Below are 21145 nucleotides of genomic sequence, written 5' to 3'. Positions count from 1 at the left end.
ATGATCTAAGTAGAATATATGTAATATTTCTGCCTTCTTCCATTTGATGTTGAGGGTTTTATGCCCTATTATATGTTCTATTTTTGTCTAGATGTCATGTACTGTTTAAAGGCATATTCCTTTCTGTAATATCTAACTTTTCTAATATTCTATTTCCTTCTTGTTTATTTTTGGTTGGATTTATTGAGTTTTGAGAGGGGGAAGTTGAGATCCCCCACTAGTATAGTTTTGCTGTTTATTTCTTCCTGTAGTTCATTTAATTTCTCCTATAAGAATTTTGATGCTATGCCCCTTGGTGCATATATTTTAATAAATGATATATTGCTTCATTGTCTGTGGTACCTTTTCAGCAAGATGTAGTTTCCTGCATCTCATTTAATTGGGTCTATTTTTGCTTTTGCATTTCTGAGATCAGGATTGTTACTCCTGCATTTTTTTTTTATTTTAGCTGAACCATAATAGCTTCTGCTTCAAACCCTTACCTTTACTCTGGGGGTATCTCTCTACTTTAAGTGTGTTTCTTATAAACAACATATGGTAGGATTCTATTTTTTGATCCACTCTGCTATCCTCTTCTATTTTATGGGAGGGTTCATCTGATTTACATTCACAGTTATGATTACTAGCTGTGTATTTCCCTTTGTCCTATTCTTCCTCCTCCTATAAGGATCCCTTATATCCTTACTCTTTTCATTCTTTCTTTTTTCCACCAGTATTTTGCTTCTGTCTACCACCTCCTCTTATCTGCCCTCCCTTTTACCAGTCACTCCTCATTTTTAGTTAATTTCTTCCCCTCTTACTTCCCTGTCAAAAAAGACAGATTTCTATTTTCAATTGATTGTGTTTATTATTCCTTTTTTGAGCCAATACCAATGAGAATAAGGTTCAAATGATGCTCCACTCTTTTTCTCCACAGTAAAAGGTCTTTTGTGGTTCTTTATGTGAAATAATTTATCACATTCTACATCTCCCTTACTTTAATTCCCAGTGTACTCCTCTTTCTCATCACAATTTTTTTTGTCTTTCCCTCAAATTTACCTTATACACACACACCCTTTGTGTGTATTTCTTCTAGCTATATGATTGGTGATACAATTTTTTAAAATTACCAGGATCATTTTCCCATGTACAGATTCTCTTAAGTCTTGATATCAGAGGTCAAATTTTTTATTTACTTCTGCTCTTTAACTTTTGAAAGCTTGAAATCCTTCTATTTCATCAAATGACTTTTTCCCCTTGAAATATTATGCTTAATTTCACCAGGTAGTTCATCTTTGGATGAGTTTTAGTTCCTATGTCTTCCATAATAGCATGTTCCACAACCTCTGGTTGCTTCTGCCAGGTCCTGTGTAATCCAGTATTTGTATTGGGGGTTTTTTTTGGCCACTTGTAATTTTTTTTAACCTAATAGTTCTGGAATTTGGCTATTATGATCCTTGGAGTTTTTATTTTGGGGTCTCTTTTCTGAGGTGATCAGTAGATTTTTTTTCAATGTCTGTTTGACTCGCTAGTTCCAGGAATTTTTCTTCATAATTTCTTTAAAGATGTGTCCAAGTCCTCCCTTTGATTATGGTTTTTAGGTAATTCTAATATTATCTCTACTGAATTTATTTTCCAGCTCAATTAATTTTCCTAGTAGATATGTTTCATTTTCTTCTATTTTTTATTTGTTTGAAGCTGTTTGATTTTTGATGTCTCATACAGTTGTTAGCTTCCACTTGTCCAATTTTAAATTTTAAAGTTTTATTCTTTGATTAGGTTTTGTATTTTCTTTTCTATTTGGTAAATTGTATTCTTTAAGGAGTTATTTTCTTCACTGAATTTTTGTATTTCTTCTTCATCTACTTTTAAAGCAATTAAGTATTTCTCTTGCATCATTCAGTTCTTTTCCCAATCTTTCTTCTATCTCTTTTATATGATTTTTAAGCTCCTTTTTGAGCTCTTCCATGAGTTCTTTCTGGGCTTGAATCACTTCCCATTTTTCTTTTTTGGAATTTATGGGGAAAATTTTGCTCATAAGTGTTTGGGCATTATTATTCATTTCTGAGTTTAGGTCCTCCCTGTCACCATAATAGCTTTCTATGGTGAGATTTTTTTTGTTGTTGTTGTTCTTTTTTGACTCATTTCTCTCTCTCTCTCTTTTTTGGTGAGAGAAGAAGGGGAAGAAACTTTTCCCTTTTTAAAAATTTGAGTTCTTCTCCTTGGGTGGAAGGAGTGTTATCCTGTCTTGGACTGCTGCTTCCCACCCTTACCTGAGTAAGATGGACCTCTCCTTTGGATCCTCTCAAATTTTCCGGAGTAAAGGATTGTTTTCTCTTTATTATCTCCTTGTTGGTTCTGCTGCTCCAGATTCTGGCTTAGGGTGCTATTTTATGATTGCCTAGAGATGATTATTGAAAGGTTACAGAAATTCATTGCTTATCCCACCATCTTGGCCCCTGGAAGTCAATTCCTCTCTGGATTGCCAAATTTGTAAAGAAAAAACAAGAAGGCCAGTTTTATCTGGACTGTAGGATGAGTGATGGGAAATTATTTATATTATGCCTTAAAAGTCTCAAAAATTTTTGAAGAACTTCAAAAGCCAGATTTTTAAAAATGTATATTTATCCAGAGGTAATAAAAGTCCCTGGAGTTTATTGAAAAGGGTTTAAGGTATTTTAGGGATATGTTTTGCAGCTTTGTGGAGAATAGTTTGGAGAGGGGAGAGAGATTTAACTCAGAGAGATCAATCATAAGATTATTACAGGGCATTACAATAGATAAAGGACTGGGCCTGAAGTTAGGAATATATCTTCCTAACTTACAAGCTATGGGAAGCCAGGCAAATGACTTAACCCTGTTTGTCTCAATTTTCTTGTCTATAAAATGAGCTGGAGAAGAAAATAGCAAGCCACTCCAGAGTCTTTGCGGAGAAAACCCCAGATTGAGTCCCAAAAAGTCAGACACAACTGAAAACAAAAATGAACAAAAGAGGTATAGCATAAATAATAAGGACCTTAGGATAGTTGTGGTTAGAGAAAATAAATGTGAGATTTTATTAGAGGTAGAATTAAGAAGACTTGGCAACCAAATAATTATGTGGCATGAGTGAGAGTGGTAACAACAAAGATGACCCCAATGTTGAGGACTTAAATGACTAGAAACAGGTTAAGAGAGAGATGGTTTTTTAAGAAAATGATAATGAGTTTTATTCTAAACATACTTTATTTGATATGCTTAGGAACATCCAGTTCAAAAAATCAGATGTTAAATATAAAATGTTATTGTTATCACTGTATTAAGTTGTCAACAAATTCTTTACTTGTTTTTGAAGTTTTGACGTTCTCATTCCAACTGGGTTTTTTCATTCTTTTGATTTTCTTTTCTTTTATTTTCATTTCTCATAAAATCATTAGTTTCCATTTGCTCAGTTCTAATATTTAAGGAATTATTTTCCTCAGTGAGCTTTCTTGTTTCTCTTCCTAACTTTTCTTCTATCTCTCTTACTTTATTTTCAAAATTCTTTTTGAGCTCCTCCATGACCTGAGACAAATTCTTATTTTTCTTGGAGATGTTGGATGTAGGAGTTTTGACTTTGTTACCATCTTCTGAGTATGTATTTTGGTCTTCCTTGTTACCATAGTAGCTTTTTATGATCACAATCTTTTTCTGTTTTTTGCTCATTTCCCCAACCTATTGCTTGGTTTTAAAATGTTTGGTAAAGTAAGGTTCTGTTTCCAGGGTGAAGGATGCAGTGTTCCATGCTTCAAGGGTTTTGTGCAGCTGTTTTCAGAGATCCTTCTAGGGACCTGTACTATAAACCAACACAGTTACCCAGATGAAAGTATGGGCAAAATAACAAAGGCCTGCAAAGAGGCCCATACTATCTCCCTCTGATCAGTTGTCTGGCCCCGCTACCTGTGGAGATCTCTGGAACCATTGCTGTCTATCACTGACACTGCTCCTACCACAGTGTTGCTGCCACTGTTGATTCAGTGACTCCCAAAGTCCAATCCTGGGCTGGGCCCCTTCTCACATCCTAGTACACCAAATCTTTCCTGCTGAGTTGTCATTGGCCTTTGTGAGCTGAGAGTTCTGGACATCATTTCTACTGCCACCAATTTAGAGGACCCACATCCTGCTCCTGATTTACTGGGGCCTGTGCTGTGCTGACACAATGGCTTCAGAGCCTATCAACCTTCCAAGCTGTCAGCTAGAAAATTGTTCCACTTCATCTTTTTGTGGGTTCTGGTGCTTTAAAATTTGTTTAGAGTCACCATTTAAAGATATTTGGAGAGATTTGGGAGAGAACTCAAGTGAGTCCTCTCCTTCACTCCACCATCTTGATTCTGATTGATTGATTGATTAGTCCATTGGGTAATGAATGAATAAAAAAGTGTTTTTCACACTTACTATGTACAAATCACTTTACTATGCACTGGGGATATAAACAAAATAAAATTTCTTCAGAGTCAAATATTTTGTACTGTGCATAAAATCAATATACATTATTAAATTTTAAAATATTACATTTTATTTCAGAACAGCAATAGATTCCTATCGTAAACAAATAGCATTTCTGAAAGGAAATTGGATGACAGAAAGCAAAAAAAGGTAAGTTTATTTTTAAAATTCATTTTGTAAAATGTAAGTTAGAAATATTTGATAAGGACACAGCAATTTGTATAACTCCAGAGAAGATAACAGAATCACTTATTGATTATTATAGTTCAAAATGACCAACTTTACAAAATGAAATTCTGTTTACCTTTAAACTTTTTTGTCTCCATGTAAAAGAACTAGGATTGTCAGATGTAAAGTGATTAAATAAAGAATATTAAGAAGTACTTAATTAAAACATGTACATTTATGGAATATTTCTATAACATCAAGAAAATTATATTAACATGTGAATGTCAGTAGCCATAGTGAAAAAATTTAGAGATCATTCTTTAATGCTCTTCAACTTTTTCTCAATGACTTATATGAAATCATAAGTGACATGCTTCTCAAATTTGAAGATAACACAAAGCTAGAAGATTTAGTTAAACCATTTGTTGTCAGAATTGGAATTCAAAAAGATCTCAATAGAATACCAACTCTAAGAAGATGAAATTTAATTGGGGGTAAATGTAAAGTCCTACAACATTTAAAAAGAATTGTACAAGTGCAAGATAAGAAAGCCATAATGACAAAAGTTCTCATGAAAAAGATCAGTAAATTCAATATGCATTTATATTATGATCTGGTGACTAAAAATGCTAATTGTCATCTTAATCTTAATTGTTGAAAATTGAATAAAGGCTTTTGACATTTTTCTTGGACCCTAATGCAAGCAGATCACAATTAGAATATTTTGTTTAATTCAATAGTTATATTTTAAGAAATATTGAAAACCTAGGATGTGAATAGAATAAAACAGCTACTATGTTGAGGGAACTGAAAAGAAAGCCATTAAGATTATCTAGTAGAACAATTAGGAATATTTGGCATGAAGGAGAGGTTTTGATTGAGAGTAGAAGAGTAAGACATGTTTAACCTATTTAGAATTCCTCAGTGTCTTAGAGGGAAGGGAGGGGAAGGGAGAAAAATTTGGAATACAAGGTTTTGCAAAGATGAGTGTTGATAACTATCTTTGCATGTATTTGGAAAAATAAAATACTGTTTTTTAAGAGAGAATAGAAAGGCAAAAAAGAAACCTCTCACAAAAGAGTATCATATAGAATATCTTTGGTGAGGATACATATCTCTCTATTGTATTTCAGCTGATGTTTATAATCAAAGGGTCATTGATCAGAATTATTTGCTTTATCTCTCCCTAAAAAAACATCAAATTATCATAAATGGATGGGAAACAATTTGTTGCAAAAAAAAAGGTTTGGTGGCATTTTTTTCTGTCAAATAAAATTGTTTGTACAACCAATTCACAATGGCAAAGAGAGGATCCATTGTTTAAAATCATTGGGAAAGCTTTCTTATTACCTGCAAGGGTCTTCTAAGTGGTTGTTGATATCTACTATCAATACTTGCTGTGCTGGTGAACATAACTCAATTATTTTGGGTTACATCCAGAATCATTTGAGTTGTCTCTATATGTATTAAATAAGTCTATCTATTTTGACATGAGCTCCTTTAAAGGCAATTATTGTTTTACTTTCTATTTATATCCCCAGTGCATAGTAAAGTGATTTGTACATAGTAAGTGTGAAAAACACTTTTTTATTCATTCATTACCCAATGGAGAGTGCAGAGAAGTTCCCTAAGACTTGACTGAGCAGACTTTGGGATTTCATAGGATAGTTCTCCCTCTCATCTTTTGCTTCTCATCTGGGCCACTATCTACTCTAGAATCTGTTAGGATTTTTACAAAGTGCTAAGACAGTGGAGTTGACAGAGACAATAATTATCTAATTTAGCATGACTCAGTATGATTGATCTGATCCTACAAGAAGATGTTATGGGCCAGAACTTGAAACAAGGTGCTAAGTGGAAATGAAGAGACAGTGGTTAAATCTAGTTTAGGATTGATTTAATCCTACAACAAATAATGGTTTCCTAATGATATTATGATAGGTATGTACTCAGTGTGCAGCATATAAGGAAGAAGTTTTCAGGGCCAGGAGGACAAACCCACTAAAGGACAAGCCCACTAGACCACAAGCCCATTAGAACAGAAGCCCACTAGAAGCTCTGAGCTTCAGCCAAGATTTAGTTGAGGAGATTCACAAGCCAGAGAAGGCAGCTTAAGCTCTCAGAACCAAGACTACAGAAGGCCTCTGAGAAAAACTAGCTTGAGTCCCAAGTGAAGGAGAGAAGATTTTGAAGGAGACAATAAAGGATTTGGATTTTAACTCCTGGCTGCATTTGGGGTGATTACTGAATCTGAAATGAAGGCTGTCTCCAGACGCCATCCAAGAAACCTGCTCCCAGAGAATATTATATTTTAAAGAATATTACAAGAATCTCTGCCACTATGATGTCATCTAATACAATAAATCTCATGCTATCAATGGTAAATATCAATATCCTCAGGAATGGGATCTTTTTCATTTCTCTGCCCATCAGAATGTGGCAAAATGGTATATGTTGGACTGAATATTCCATGTGATAGTAAAGTGCTTCTGACTATTCTCAGACACCGAAAGATAAAAATGTCATTGGTGAGACCAATAAACCTCTGACAATTCACCTGGGGACAAAATAACATAGTCCATCACATTGACTAGGTAAGGAGGAACCACAGTGATAGACATAAGAATTTTGTTCAGATCCTTATAGCCTATTATAAATCACCAGACATCATCTTCCTCACTAATTACACATGCTTTTTATAAGGGGATGTGATGTGGCAAAGTACTCTGGACTCCTTCCTCTCCATCATTAAGGAGGAAGTAACTTTGACCTCTCAAAGAACTTGTTTCATTTGATTTTAACTTTATGATATGATTTGGGTAACTTCAGAGATTTCCATTTGACCCTGCCAACAACAGCCAGCAAAGAGATTATGGTAGCTCCTATATATATTCCAGCTTCCAGAACTCAAAAACGTTCCTTCTCTTAGCTGTCTATTTCACAAATTCCTAGAGAAACTGGAGTTCCCCAGTGGACCCTTTAGGGGTCTCCTGCTATAATAATAATCCAGCTGACAATATCCAGAAGCCCTTTATATTCAAGTGGGGTGAAGCTTTAAGAGATGTCTTAGAGTTAAGCACAACTGGAGCATCCTTACTGCCCTGTGTATTTATGTTACCTTACATTTTTACTAGTAGTCCCATTATATGTCAATCAATCGTCTCTTTATTAACATATTTCAGGAACCACACTCCTGAAATTGTCACACTGGTCACAAAACAAGGTGGTAAGCTCTCTGCCTGCCATCCCTAGATAGCCTATTTGTATGGACATCCATATTTGCCAGACTAGTGACCTCTCACTCAAATCTTACCACTTGGTCTCTCTGGGTGAAGCCTGATGCTGTTTGAATAGAGTTCTACTCAAAAGATAGGTTCTAATTATTCTTGTTGTGGGCTGATCATAAGGCATGAAAACCAGTGGCAGAACAGCCTAGATCCAGTCTATCAAATCCCTCTCTTTTAGGAATTTCACCCAGTCCTTTGCTGTCCCTAAAAAAAAAAAAAAAAAAAAAAAAAATGGCTACAAACTCATCTTTATGTGACCAGGTCTGCATAAATCTCCATTTTAACTATCTAAAAAGAGACAAAGGATAGTGCCCATCTGAGATCTCTAATTGATTCAATAGATTTTTATAAAATAAATTTCCAATGAGATTCTTGGACTAATGAAATTCTGGCTTGAAAAGGCTTCAGATTGGTTCTTTGGACCAGTAATGACTGATCCACTGAATGATGATTTGCATGGGGAGAATTTGTAAAGTTTGTCATAGATATCTCTGTCCATATCTGCAAAGTGATGAGATTCATCTCCAGGTGCAGGGTAAGTGAAGGCCAGTCCGGTCTTGGCCATCTCAATGATAATAGCATTATGCCAAGAAACAGGATAGATTATCACAATTCACAGGCAGGGAAAAACAATGCCCTGGTCAAAAGCGGGAAGAAGGGCTGCTCAGCAAGACAACTAGTAAGTTTCCACATCAAATTAGAACTTCATTACAAGTTAACTTGTAATCTAACTAAGATGGACCTCAGACCACACAACACAATCTAAAAAAAAAAAATCAAAGGAAGATATAATGTATATCTCCACTATATACAACTGTATCCCTTCCACATCACAAATTAGCATAAAAATTAGATAAGAATTTGGAGAATTTTTTTCTTCTCAGCATCTTATACTATCTTCTTTGATAACTGTTATTTTCTGAAATGTATTGTGTCAGTAAAAGTAGAAACCAGCACCACAAGTTGTTTTTGTAGAATTGTAATGTTTCAAGACTCATTAAGGAATTATCTTCTTGCTTTGCTTTTATTTGTTTTAAAGTAAAAGTGTCCATTTAATCATCATTTTGTATGTGTTCACTCTTAGTATTAAGAATCAGTGGAAAGTAATCAATTTTCAAAAAGAGCATGAGCGCTGGAGAAAAACAGAAAGTGAGGACATCGAAGAACTCATTCAAAGAGTTGAATATATTGCACAGAAGCGAGGTGAAATATATGAAGAGGTGGGGGAACTTTTTAAAAAATGGAAATTTTAGGAAAATCAGATATTCTTTAAAAAAAATCCTTATTGACCAGTTAAACAAATGATAATATATTTATTGTATTTTCAAAACTTTTTTATTACTCAATCTCATACTTGTGAGTAGATAATTTTACTTTTTTAAGAAAACTATCTGTTTACTGTATCTCTGCAATGGAAATTTACCAAAGGATAAAGAATTCCGCTAAAGAATATAGTTGTATGTTCACATATCTTTGAAACAATTGATTGGAAAATTATTTGGGGTTTTCAGCAAGGGCAATCTCCAAAGAAAAATGTCTTTAAGAAGGAAACTGATTTATCTGTATTCTCTATATGGTCCCAAAAGCCTATTCTATAGCAATAATAATAGATATTAGTAGTTAGCATTTATATGGAGCACACACATTATAATATAAATATAAACACTAAGATTTACAAAATGCTTTACAAATCACCTTATTTTATCCTTATAACAGCTGTGGGAAGTATATGGTATTATTATTATTGTTATTATTACCCTCATCCTACAGATATGAGGAAAACTTAGGGAAACAGATTAAGTTACTTACTCTGTGTCAAAACTTACTATTTTGTATAATGCAGATGATAGGTTCAGTGTAGACAAATACTATTTTCTGAATACCCTTTTTAAAAAGGAAAGTAACATTATCCTTTCATTTTCCCAGGTTCACAATTCTGACTCCTCACATTACCTTAATTCATATTCACTTAAATATTTTTGATAGCTTCATCTTCAGTTCTATCTATGGGCTGTTTGGAGCCAGCTCCTACTGGCTCCAGAGAGTCAAATGTTAAATATTTATTGAATAATTTTTTTTCTAATTTCAAGTATGGCTTTATATTGTCAATCAGTCATTAGGCAATGGTGACATCATTATTATGACATGTCTCACACTTATCCCCTTCTCTCCATTCACAGGCCCACCACCCTGAGATAGATTGTCATTATGACTTCTCGCCACAGGACCATCACACTGAGATAGATTGTCATTATGACTTGTCACTAGGACTGTGCAATAATTTCCTAATTGTTTGCCTTTCTTCAAGTCTCTCCCTTTTCCAATCTCCTTTCACATAACACACTGATGAGATGATACTGAAACATATGTTAAACCATGTCAGTGTACTCAGTGTACTCCAGTGTACTCCAAGACTTCCCTATTCACTGTAGGATCAAATATGATCTCCTTTTTTTTGTATTTAAAGCCCTTAAAACCTCCAACTTACCTTTTAATTCTTTATATACCTTTCTGAATTCCTTTTCTGAATAGGGAACTACAGAGGCTAGTCAATGAGCCCAGAGAAAATAATATTTTATTTGAAAGAAGCCCAGATTTGTCTTTTTCTCTTTAGCCCTTAACAGAGTACTTAATAAATGCTTTATTGATAATAGAAAGATGAAGTTCATTCCAGGAAATAAATTTGTGTGACTTTTAGAAAGTGCCAGCCTGATCACTGGGGAGAGTTAGAGCTCTTTATTTTTCTTCAATAAACAGGGTATTTCCTGTGATGCAGCAATCCTTAAACAAGAAGAACAGATAGAACGACTTAATGAAGCAGTAAAAGAAGAAGAGGAAATATTTTCACAAATTGAGCATGGTGTCACCAAGGAATTAAAAGCAATTGAGGTAAATGTTTTTTTAAATAAAAAAAAAAACTTGAAGCATATCCTTCTAATGTTATATTTATCAAATGTTCAAAAAGATGTCAACAATTACCAACTCACACGCCCACTTTTTCCTCCCTATAAAACTTCAGTCAATATTTTTGATTAAAATTTGAAAAGAAATCAGGTTTTTTTCAAATAACATTGTATAGTGGTCCTAATCTTCACAAATCATATAACTGACAGAGGGATACAGTATATATAAGATTCCACTGAATTAACTTGTGAATAATTATAAAAAAGAATATTATTCAATAAAGAAAAACTCAGCCTTAAAATGTTTCTCTTGCTAGACATCTTGACACAGATATTGAGATCACTCAGTATTCCTCAATTCAATATATTTAATAATCTTTCAAATTCATCAGAAAGTTGTTTTCTACCATGCCCATAACAATAAATGACTTATTTTTTATTGATTTCAACTTGACTTTATATTTTGTCAGTCACCTACTTTTTGCATGGAAAATTGTATGTTCTAAAAAGAATTTGAAATTGGCAAAAAACTATAAATTAAAGATTGATTTATTGTTTTATTGATTGTCTGGATCACAGATGTCAAACTCAAAGCTCAATTCCTCTCTGCAACTAAAGAGATTAAAATATGATGGGAACATATTGACCAAAATAAATAAAACTACAATAGAATATAGGTAATGTAATGTTTGCTTTCTAAGTCAACATGTGACCCTTGGGGATGCTTAATATAGAGTTTGATAATCCTCATTTCTATTTAACCTTGACATCACTGATCTGGAACAGTGGTTCTCAAGCTTTTGTTTTCAGTATCTTTATATTATTAAAAATTATTGAATATCTGTCCAATAACTTTTTATGTGGGTTATATTTTTAGCTAGTTACAATATTAGAAATTAAGACTTAATTTTTAATTTGTTGACCCTCTGAAAGGGTTTCAGAGCCCCACCCACCTCCCAAGATTCTCAAGACTAGACTTTAATCTAGAACACTGAAACTGAAATGAAAGAAATAAAAGAAGAAAGGGGGAGGGAAAGAAGGAGGAAGGAAATAAGGTAGGAAGTGCAATGCTGAAGAAACTGAGGCAAGAGAGATAAGAGAGTTTTTATTATTTTATTTGAAAGGAAGAGATTGTGCTGGGGCCATGCTACCCCCAGCGCTGATGTCCAAAGCATCCAGCCACCAATGTGAGTTCTCAATGACAATATATATGCAGATGGCTCAGCTAGACTGAGATGGGGCAGAGTCAGAGCAGTGAGAGCAGGAACAGACTATCAGTCCAGTTCTGACAGTGTGGGAGGAGGCACAGGACATTCCGATGATGTTTAAGATAGAAGGTCTTTCTCCTTATCTGGATCATTATGATTAGGAAGGAGGGGTAATGTTGCAGGATTGAGCAGAACAATTTGGAACTGAGGCAGAACAATTCAGGGAAACTGAGGCAGGACAATTTAGGGAAACCGAGTCATGAACTTTTAGAGAAACTGAGTCAAGACAATAAAAGGGAACAGTGGCACAACATTCCACACTCTCTCTCTTCTCAATATTCAAATCATTGAATTGCCTTCCTCTAGATACCTGAAAGGTCTTAGTACTGTAATTTTGACCAATCCTATGTGAAACCAAAATAAAACTAGAAAAATGCAAGGACTTATGGCAAGGACAAGTCTCTCCCTGATAACCCCAGAGTTAATCAGGTCCTCTGCAGTTCTGGAGCATCTCAGCCAGAGAATCCAGTTTGAGATGGACAGTTCACTGTGAGTTAGGTAGTCTGCATTCATTTGTGCATTTAATTTAGTCTTGCTTATAGAGCAGCAGGGCTCAAAACAGTCATGCTGCCCATTCAGAGGGGCAACCTGCTCCAAAGGAGAAGCATGAGGCTTGTAATATCTCCACCTGTCCCCGCCAAGAAGAATAGACAGGACTGCTACTAGGAAACAGAAAGGATCCAGATTTCTGAGCAGAGTGTCAGAGTATGCAGTTAGACCATCAAACCCCGAACTTTCACTGATCTGATACCAAATTGAAAGGTCCTTTGAGAATGCTGAAATACTAATTAAGGAACAGGAGTTCAGAAGTGAAGAAACAGATCAGAGAGACTGCCAATCCCAAGACAGGTGCCAGATTTCTGGTTGTTTCTAAAAAAAATAAATAATCCCCAAAACTAAGTCTTTCAGGGCAATTCCAACAGAATAAGGGATTTCAAAGTTAAAACACAACCAGCAAATCATAGTCCAGTAAATTTCAGCAAGGAACAAAAATGAAAAGTATTGTTTGAAGGATTTCCAAGTCAATCTGAATTAGTGAGATAAGGGGTAGGGCAGAAGTGCCTAAAGCAAAGTGAATAGGAACTAAGGGTTCACATTCTTTCAGTTATTTTGAGAAAAATCCACCAATTTCCCCAATTTCCTATCTCTTCCTCCCTTTTTTTTCTCATGGAAAGGAATTATCAAATAACCACCCCACATATAAATCCCAAGAGTAAATCAAAATTCCTGTATATAACAGATTAGTACAATAGGGTTTCCTAAAAATCCCTCAAACATAACAGCAATAGTTACCAATTTTAACAATTTCCATCCCAAATCTTAAACACACAGTAATAGCTGACCCAGTCAGGGTTTAATAGTCATTCTTCAGCCATTCCCAAATTCCCCTATATCAGTCCAAAGTACACTGGGAGCAGGGGCAATGGTCCCTCAAAAACTGCTTCAAGCTAAGGATGGGCAGAGATGCTCAATCCAAAGAGGGGGATGAGTGTGGTGTGGGGTGCTGACAATCAAAGCTAATCTAGGTCCCAGATATGGCTGTAATTTGACCAAAATCTAGAACAACAACAACAACAAAAAAAAAAAACCTAACAAATAAATGTTAGAACAGTCTGAAATAGAAAGACTTGATGCACAAAATTGCTGCAAAATGTGAAGAGCCAGCAGATTCCTATGTGAAAAGATGAGTTTGCTTCACAGAACAGGCAAATGGCTGTAGTCCCAATTAAAAAAAAAAAAAAAATAGCAGTTAGGTTTCACAGACCACTGTTAATTGTCCTCTCATTATTTAGAAACCTTTAAAAAAAACTTGAATATCCAGACACAATATCCAATACAGATAGATGACCAGACTAAATACTTATTTGTCCACGTATTTAGGATATAATGATTACATATAACCAAATTGGAAATAGCAAGGTACGACATAATTGAATTGCATTAACAATTTCTACTGACCATTGCTCTGATTATAGAACTCAGTCACAGGAGGAAAAACTGTAGGGATATGACTTTAACAATATAAGCAATCAAACCTGACAATTCCCACATATTAACTATAAGCCAAAGAAATTTTACCTCCAATAACAAATCCCATTAACCAAAGTTTCAGATAAATCCCAACCAGGTATTTACCATGACTTTATATTGACAACAGTAAGAAATTTGTCTCAGTAAGTTCATAATTTAGAACAATTATCTTTCATATCTAAGTAGATGTTTCATAATTGAACAGTATACATACAAAGCAGTTTGCTTCTAAAATACACAATACATAGGCAAATATCCCAAACTGCATATGGTCCGTAATAGAAACATTTTCAAAAAGACATAGAAAAAACTATTATTTTCAGAAACCCTTTAAATGACCTCAGGATGACCCAATACAATCAATTAAAACTTATATAGAATATCCTAATTACACAGAAAAGCATCCAAGAAGCTCTCAAAAATATTAAACTTTTAGAAACAACCCTACCAAATTATAGATCACATTTATGATCACATTCCTTCACCAAGGAAAACATTATGTATCAAAAGAAACAAATATTCAGTCAATTAACTAAGCCTTTGCAGAAAGTGGCTGGGACACACTTAGTGAGGGGGAGATTCCATGTGGCTGCCCTTTCTCTCTCTCTCCACTTCCAAGGAGGCAGCCACAGGCAGCGAAGGTGGGGGTCCAGCTAAACTGGAGCCCTGGACAAGATTCCCTCCCGTTTCCCACTCAATTTTCTCACATAGAAATCCTTCCATTAAAAACTTTCCTGTTTCTTTCTTGCTACATATTTTAACCAGTTTCCAATAACTTTTCTAACTACATGCTCTCTTCCTAAAGTAGCAGAAAGCAGTGGGGAGGTGAGTTTAATCTTCACCCTTGAAGACAAAAGATGCTCATTTCCACATGCAATTTTTCTTTATTGTCTCTCCTAAATTGCTTTTAAAACTATTAAGTTCACAATAAAGTGGATAGCTAAATGACTCCATAAAACCCACATGTCCAGCAGAGCTGGATTTAAAGCTAACTTATAATGTTAACAAATTACCCAATGTGTTTCAGAAGATAATTTTACCTAATTAGAGGCACATGACGCCTTTCAGGCAAGTTAACAGAACTTCTCTTTAACAAGCCATTGTTGTTAAGATCTTATACTCAAAGATAACCAAATCTAGCCTGCATAGGCAATAGTAAAATTATTTCCTACAATTTTAAAACTGCCCCAAAAAATGTTTGTTTGTTTTTTCACTTAGGTTTAAAATAGTTCTCCAAAACCTTTCCAAGTTTCAAAGCAATTAGCATAAACTCCTTTGTCCTCCAGAGGCCTTATCTGCCCAGCCTAGCCTAGGCCAGGCTTGAATTTCATTGCTTTTCCCTCCTCTCTAATTAAAGCAGGCTGCTCTTTTTTTTTTTTTTTTTTTGAGAGAAAAACTTTTCTGCCATTCTTAAAATAGCCAAACTTTTCTGTTTCTTTTTCTTATAGATCAGTGCAATAGGTTAAAAACTTTAAAATCACAAACAATTTTTATGCTAAGCACACTTGAAACATTGAAATAACCAATTCTTAATCATTGTTCCTAAACCTTTAGCAGAGCTCTTTAACCCACAAAACAGACAAGTCACACAGAACACAGAACACAGATCACACAGACATAGATTGCACAATTGCAACATTAAACAAAACATTTAACACATATAACTAGATAGTGCCCCAAAAGGCTCTCAGAATCAGATCAGACCAGATGTGACTTAGAAGACAGCCAAACCAGAGGGCATCATCCAGCATCCTGTTGATACCCTTCTCAGAATTTAATGCCATTGGCATTTTATTATTCTGAGACTCCAGATACCAACAGAACAGAGAAACAAATCAGATTATGTCCTAAGACATCCAGACTTACTCTCCTGTGGCCAAAATGGAATGTCCACCATTGGGTGTAGCTGCAACTAAAAACTGCTCTCTTCCCTGAAGACTGGAGAAATCCAGAGGGCCAGCCTCTCCAGGCCAAGAACCCTGATCCTCAACCACTCCAAGGCCCAAGATCCAAAGGTCTCTAATTTCTAATCCTGCTCTCATTTTGTAATCTCTCAGTGGGAACCCTCCAAAATGTAATGTCAGAGAAACTGAGGCAAGATAGAGATTAGAGGTTTTTAATATTTTATTTGAAAGGAAGAGATTGTGCTGGAGGCATGCTGCTCCCAGGGCTGATGTCCATGCATCCAGCCACCAATGTGAGTTCTTAATGACATATATATGCAGGTGGCTCAGCTACAGGGGTAGACTGAAACAAGGGGAGAGTCAGAACAGTGAGAGTGAGAACGGACTATCAATCTGGTTCTGACAGGGTTGGGGGAGGCATGGGACATTCTGATAAATTGGGATTACAGAATGGGGAGAGGCACCCAACATTCTGATGATGTCTAAGATAGAAGGTCTTTCTCCTTATCTGGATCATCACGATTAGGATGGAGGGGTGGTATTGCAGGATTGAGCAGAACAATTGGGAACTGAGGCAGAACAATTCAGGGAAACTGAGGCAGGACAATTTAGGGAAACCGAGTCATGACAATTAGGGAAACAGAGTCAGGACAATTAAAGGGAACTGTGGCATAACAGAAAGAAGAAAAAGGAAGGAAGGAAAGGAAAGGAAAGAAATAGAACATGATTTAACACTTATCTTGAGCTAAATCAGTACTTTTTCTAGATGCCCACCATACTACTGGTAGTAAAGTAGCACTAACCTACCCGACCCATGAATTTACCCCCAAATCCAATCCTACATGCACTCTTCCTGCCTCTTTTTAGTGTTAGAGAGATCTGAGCTGCAGAAGATTGCTGGGGCCTCAGCAGCCCACATTCTCTGCAACAAAAGATCTCCACAAGAGCATGAAGAAACAGAATCAAAGAAGCAAGATATGTACCTGGACTTGAAATGGGGTTTAACTCTACTTCCTGGCATTCTCCCTCATTCTTTCATTTTGACCAAGAGCCTCAGAGATCCAAAGTCCAAATGACAGCAATCAACTGCAGTAGAATCCATATCAACATTCTAGAACTGCTAAACCAGGGAACTGAGAAAAGCACAAGACACTTATCTGTAAGAGGCTGAACCATGAATTGCCTGATGTGGGAGATGCTTTGGGGGCTGAATCAAAAGGGAAGATTGAAATTACTAAAGATTTCAGAAAAAGTTTAAAGACTGATCATAAAGAGATAAACCAACAGATAAAATATCATTATGTAGAAGGAAACATAACCTCCAGATCTAGTAAATAAGTTCAGGTCTCTGTGAACAAATACTGCAAAACAAAAGAAAATGAAACATTTGAAGAATTTGTGAAATTTTAGGTGAATATTTGATTTTAAAAAGAATGAAAATGACAAGGGCAGAATTTATGACTTTTACATCAGAAATAATTGGTAGCATAGAAAAATTTGAATTTGTCATGGCAAGTCTCACCAAAGAAACAAAAAAGAGGACAACTGATAAATAACACAGAAATGAATTACAATCTAGAAGAAGAAAAACAAAAAGTGGTAACATTAAAAGAAAACATGGTCTCAATGCAAGTAAAACATACTGATCCTGAAGTATACTGATCTTGATGTGTAGAAACACCCCAAGGATTACAAGTAATCTTTGTACTCAGAAGAACATGACAAGTCAAAAAACCTCAATACTATAATGCAAGAAATAATATAAGAAAATTGTTCACATCTTCTGAATACAGAAAAGGAAATACCAATTGAAAGAAGGCAAAGGTTGCCATTAGAAAACATCTTAAGGTTGCTAACTCCTAACTCCAAACTCCAAAGTACATATTGGTTAAATTTAACAAGCCTATAAATTTAACATATTTTACTAGTGACTAAGTGAAGGACCTTCAAATACAAAGGAAAGGAAATTCTAATAATATAGAACTATTTTTTACCCACCAGAAAGTACAAGAGGAAATGGAGTGATATTCCAAAAAGTAATAGAGTTAGAAAGCAGCCCAGGATGACCAACTCTACAAATTTGAGGTTAACCATAAATGAAAAAAGGTAAATGAAAAAGATGGCTGATCAATAATAAAGAGCATTCTAAACATTCTTAGAAAGAAAACAAGATGTGAAGAGATGATTTGCTTCTTTAGAACTCAACAACAGAAATGAAGGAGAAATGAATGAATGCAACAGAAATATAGCAACAGCAGAAAAACCAATAAAAAGTCATTTATTTCTAAGTATATACAAAAAGACAAGAGTGAAGGCAGAAGTCAGGTGGATCCAGGTGGAGGTAAAGGTGAAAAGTGAGGCTGTCTGGGATATTATGAATAGAACTTGTTACACTCTATTTATAGATAATCGTGTCTTTTGTGGGACTACATTACAAAATGGAAGGGTACACAGAAGAGTGTGTGCTTTAATCCCAGGTTAGTCTCCCAGGAAGAGTAGACCACCAGGAAAGTGACTGAGGAGCAGGGGGTCATGAATTATAATGGAGAGAGGATGGTGGGAAGGAGATTCCATTGATAAATCCTCAAATAGATGAAGGGAGACTTATTGTGATGGGAGATGGGGAACATAAGCTGAGTTTCCTGGCGGTATTTGGTATTTGCAAAGACCACTTGAAGTCCACCCTCAGGAAGTAGGGAGGTGGAATTTAGGGAGACAATTGGCATCTGGGAGATTGGAAGGTCTTGGCCCCAAGGAAGATATTTTGAGGAAAATAAAAGAGGAAGGTGACCACAGGGAGGGCATAAATCAGAGCTTGGCTGCATAAGCAGAGTGGGAAGGAGGTTGGGACTGCTATGGGCCAGAGGTAACACTACCTGAAGGAATTAGCATTGTTTTGGAAGTGAGGTATAATGGAAAGGGGGATCTCTTTCATAAGGATTTGGTATTTAATATAAGTAAACAATTATATAAGACTAATAAACATTCCCCTTTAAATAAGTGATTAAAGAATATGAATAAAACAATTTGAAAAGAATTGCAAAATATTCACAATCACATTTTTAAAAATGATCTGAATCATCACTAAATAGTAAGAAAAATGCAAATCAAAACAGCTCTGAGATTCTTCTTTACACCCTGCAAATTGACAAACATGACCAAAAAAAATGGCAATTTGCCATCAGGTTGGAGGGATTATGGAATAATAAGCACATTAATACATTGTTAGTTAGGTGGTAAAATGCTACAATTATTTTAAAAAGCAATTTGGAATTATGCAAGTGAAATTACTAAAGTGTCTATACCTTTTGAACTAGAGATTCTATTATAGGACTTATTATACTCCAAGAAAGTCATCAATGACAAGAAAGTCTCCATATATACCAAAATATTTGTAGCAACACTTTTTGTGAAAGCAAAAAACAGGAAACAAAGTAGATGCCTATTGATTGAGGAATGGCTGAATAAGTTGTGATAGATGAATATAACAAAATATTGTTGTATTCTAAGATGTGATATATATCAAAGGTTCTGGTAAAGGCCTCATTTTTAAAATACATAGAGAATTGACTCAAATTTATAAGAATATAAACTATGCCCCAATTGATGAATAATCAAAGGATATGAACAGACAATTTTCAGATGAAGAAATTAGAACCATTTCTAGTCATATGAAAAAAGCTTTCAATCACTATTGATTAGAGGAATGCAAATTAAGACAACTCTGAGATACCACTTCACACTTCTGAAATTGGCTAAGATGAAAAGAAAAGATAATGATAAATATTGGAGGGAAACCTGGGATACTCACACATTGTTAGTGAAGGTGTGAACTGATCCAATCCTTCTGGAGAGCAATTTGGAACTATGCCCAAAGGAAAATCAAACTGTGCATATCCTTTGATCCAGCAGTCTCTACTGAATCTGTATCCCAAAGAGATCATTAAAAAATGGGAAAGGACCCACAAAAATGTTCATAGCAATACTTTTTGTAATGGCAAGGAAGTGGAAACTGAATGGATGTCCATCAGTTGGGGAATGGCTGAATAAGTTATGGTACATGATCGTAATGAAATATTATTGTTCTATAAGAAACAATCACAAGATAATTTCAGAAAGGTCTGGAGAGACTTATATGAACTGATGCTAAGTGAGAAGAGAGTAGAACCAAGATAACATTGTACACAACAACAACAAGATTATATGATGATCAACTGTAATGGACTTGGCTCTTTTCAACAATGAGGCAATTTGGGCCACTTTCAATAGGCTTTTTTTTTTTTTTTTTAATAATAGCCTTTTATTTTCAAAATACATGCAAAGATAGTTTTCAACATTCAGCCTTATAAAACCTGAGGCTAAGTGAAGTGAATAGAGCCAAAAGAACACTGTACATTAGCAATAAGATTATGTAATGATCAACTGTGATGAACTTGGCTCTTTTCAACCATGAGGTGATTCAGGGCAATTCCAATAGACTTGTTATGAAAAGAGCCATCCAGACAGAGAGGACCAAGGGGACTAAATGTGGATTGCAACATAGTATTTTTACTTTGTTTTTGCTGTTTGCTTGCTTGTTTTTTTCTTTCTCATTTTTCCCCTTTGTGATCTGATTTTTCTTGTGCAACATGACAATGTGGAGATATGTTTAGAAGAACTACACATATTTAGCCTGTATTGGATTACTTGTTCTCTAGGGAAGTGGAGTGAGGGGGAGGGAGGGAGAAAAATTTGGACACAAGATTTTTCAAGGGTGAATGTTGAAAATTATAATTGCATGTATTTTGAAAGATTAAAAAGTTATTAGCATTAAAAAAAAACAACAAGATGTGATGTAATGAATACAAAGAAGCATGGAAAGTAGAGTAAGCAGAGCCAAGAAAAGTATATACATAGTAACAACAATGTAAATGGAAAGAACCATACTCCCCAAAGTCACAAGTTAATATAACAAAATTACAAGATCAAGAAGGACTTAAATAAAGAAATAAGAGAAGGCAATTCCAACCAATCCCTTCACATGGGAGATTCACAATTGTTACACATTGCACATGTTTTCAATATTGACCAGTTTTGCTGGTTTTTTTCTCCTCTTTTTTCTTTCCTTTTTTATTTTTTGTTTTTACATTTAAAAATAGTTC

General features: G+C 35.0%; 1 protein-coding gene across 1 annotated transcript in view; it reads left to right on the top strand.

Moving 5' to 3' along the window:
- Nucleotides 1-21145, top strand: part of CCDC175 (coiled-coil domain containing 175) — a 137668-nt gene that overhangs the window by 90108 nt on the left and 26415 nt on the right. Inside the window, exons 11-13 of the mRNA XM_051977762.1 lie at nt 4522-4593; nt 8983-9118; nt 10656-10787. Of these exons, the coding sequence (XP_051833722.1) occupies nt 4522-4593; nt 8983-9118; nt 10656-10787 (340 nt within the window). The remainder of the gene's footprint in view (nt 1-4521; nt 4594-8982; nt 9119-10655; nt 10788-21145) is intronic.

This window comes from Antechinus flavipes, chromosome 2, assembly GCF_016432865.1.
Source record: "Antechinus flavipes isolate AdamAnt ecotype Samford, QLD, Australia chromosome 2, AdamAnt_v2, whole genome shotgun sequence".
In the NCBI taxonomy this organism is placed as follows: Eukaryota; Metazoa; Chordata; class Mammalia; order Dasyuromorphia; family Dasyuridae; genus Antechinus; species Antechinus flavipes.
This window is presented reverse-complemented; position numbering and strand designations above follow the sequence as displayed.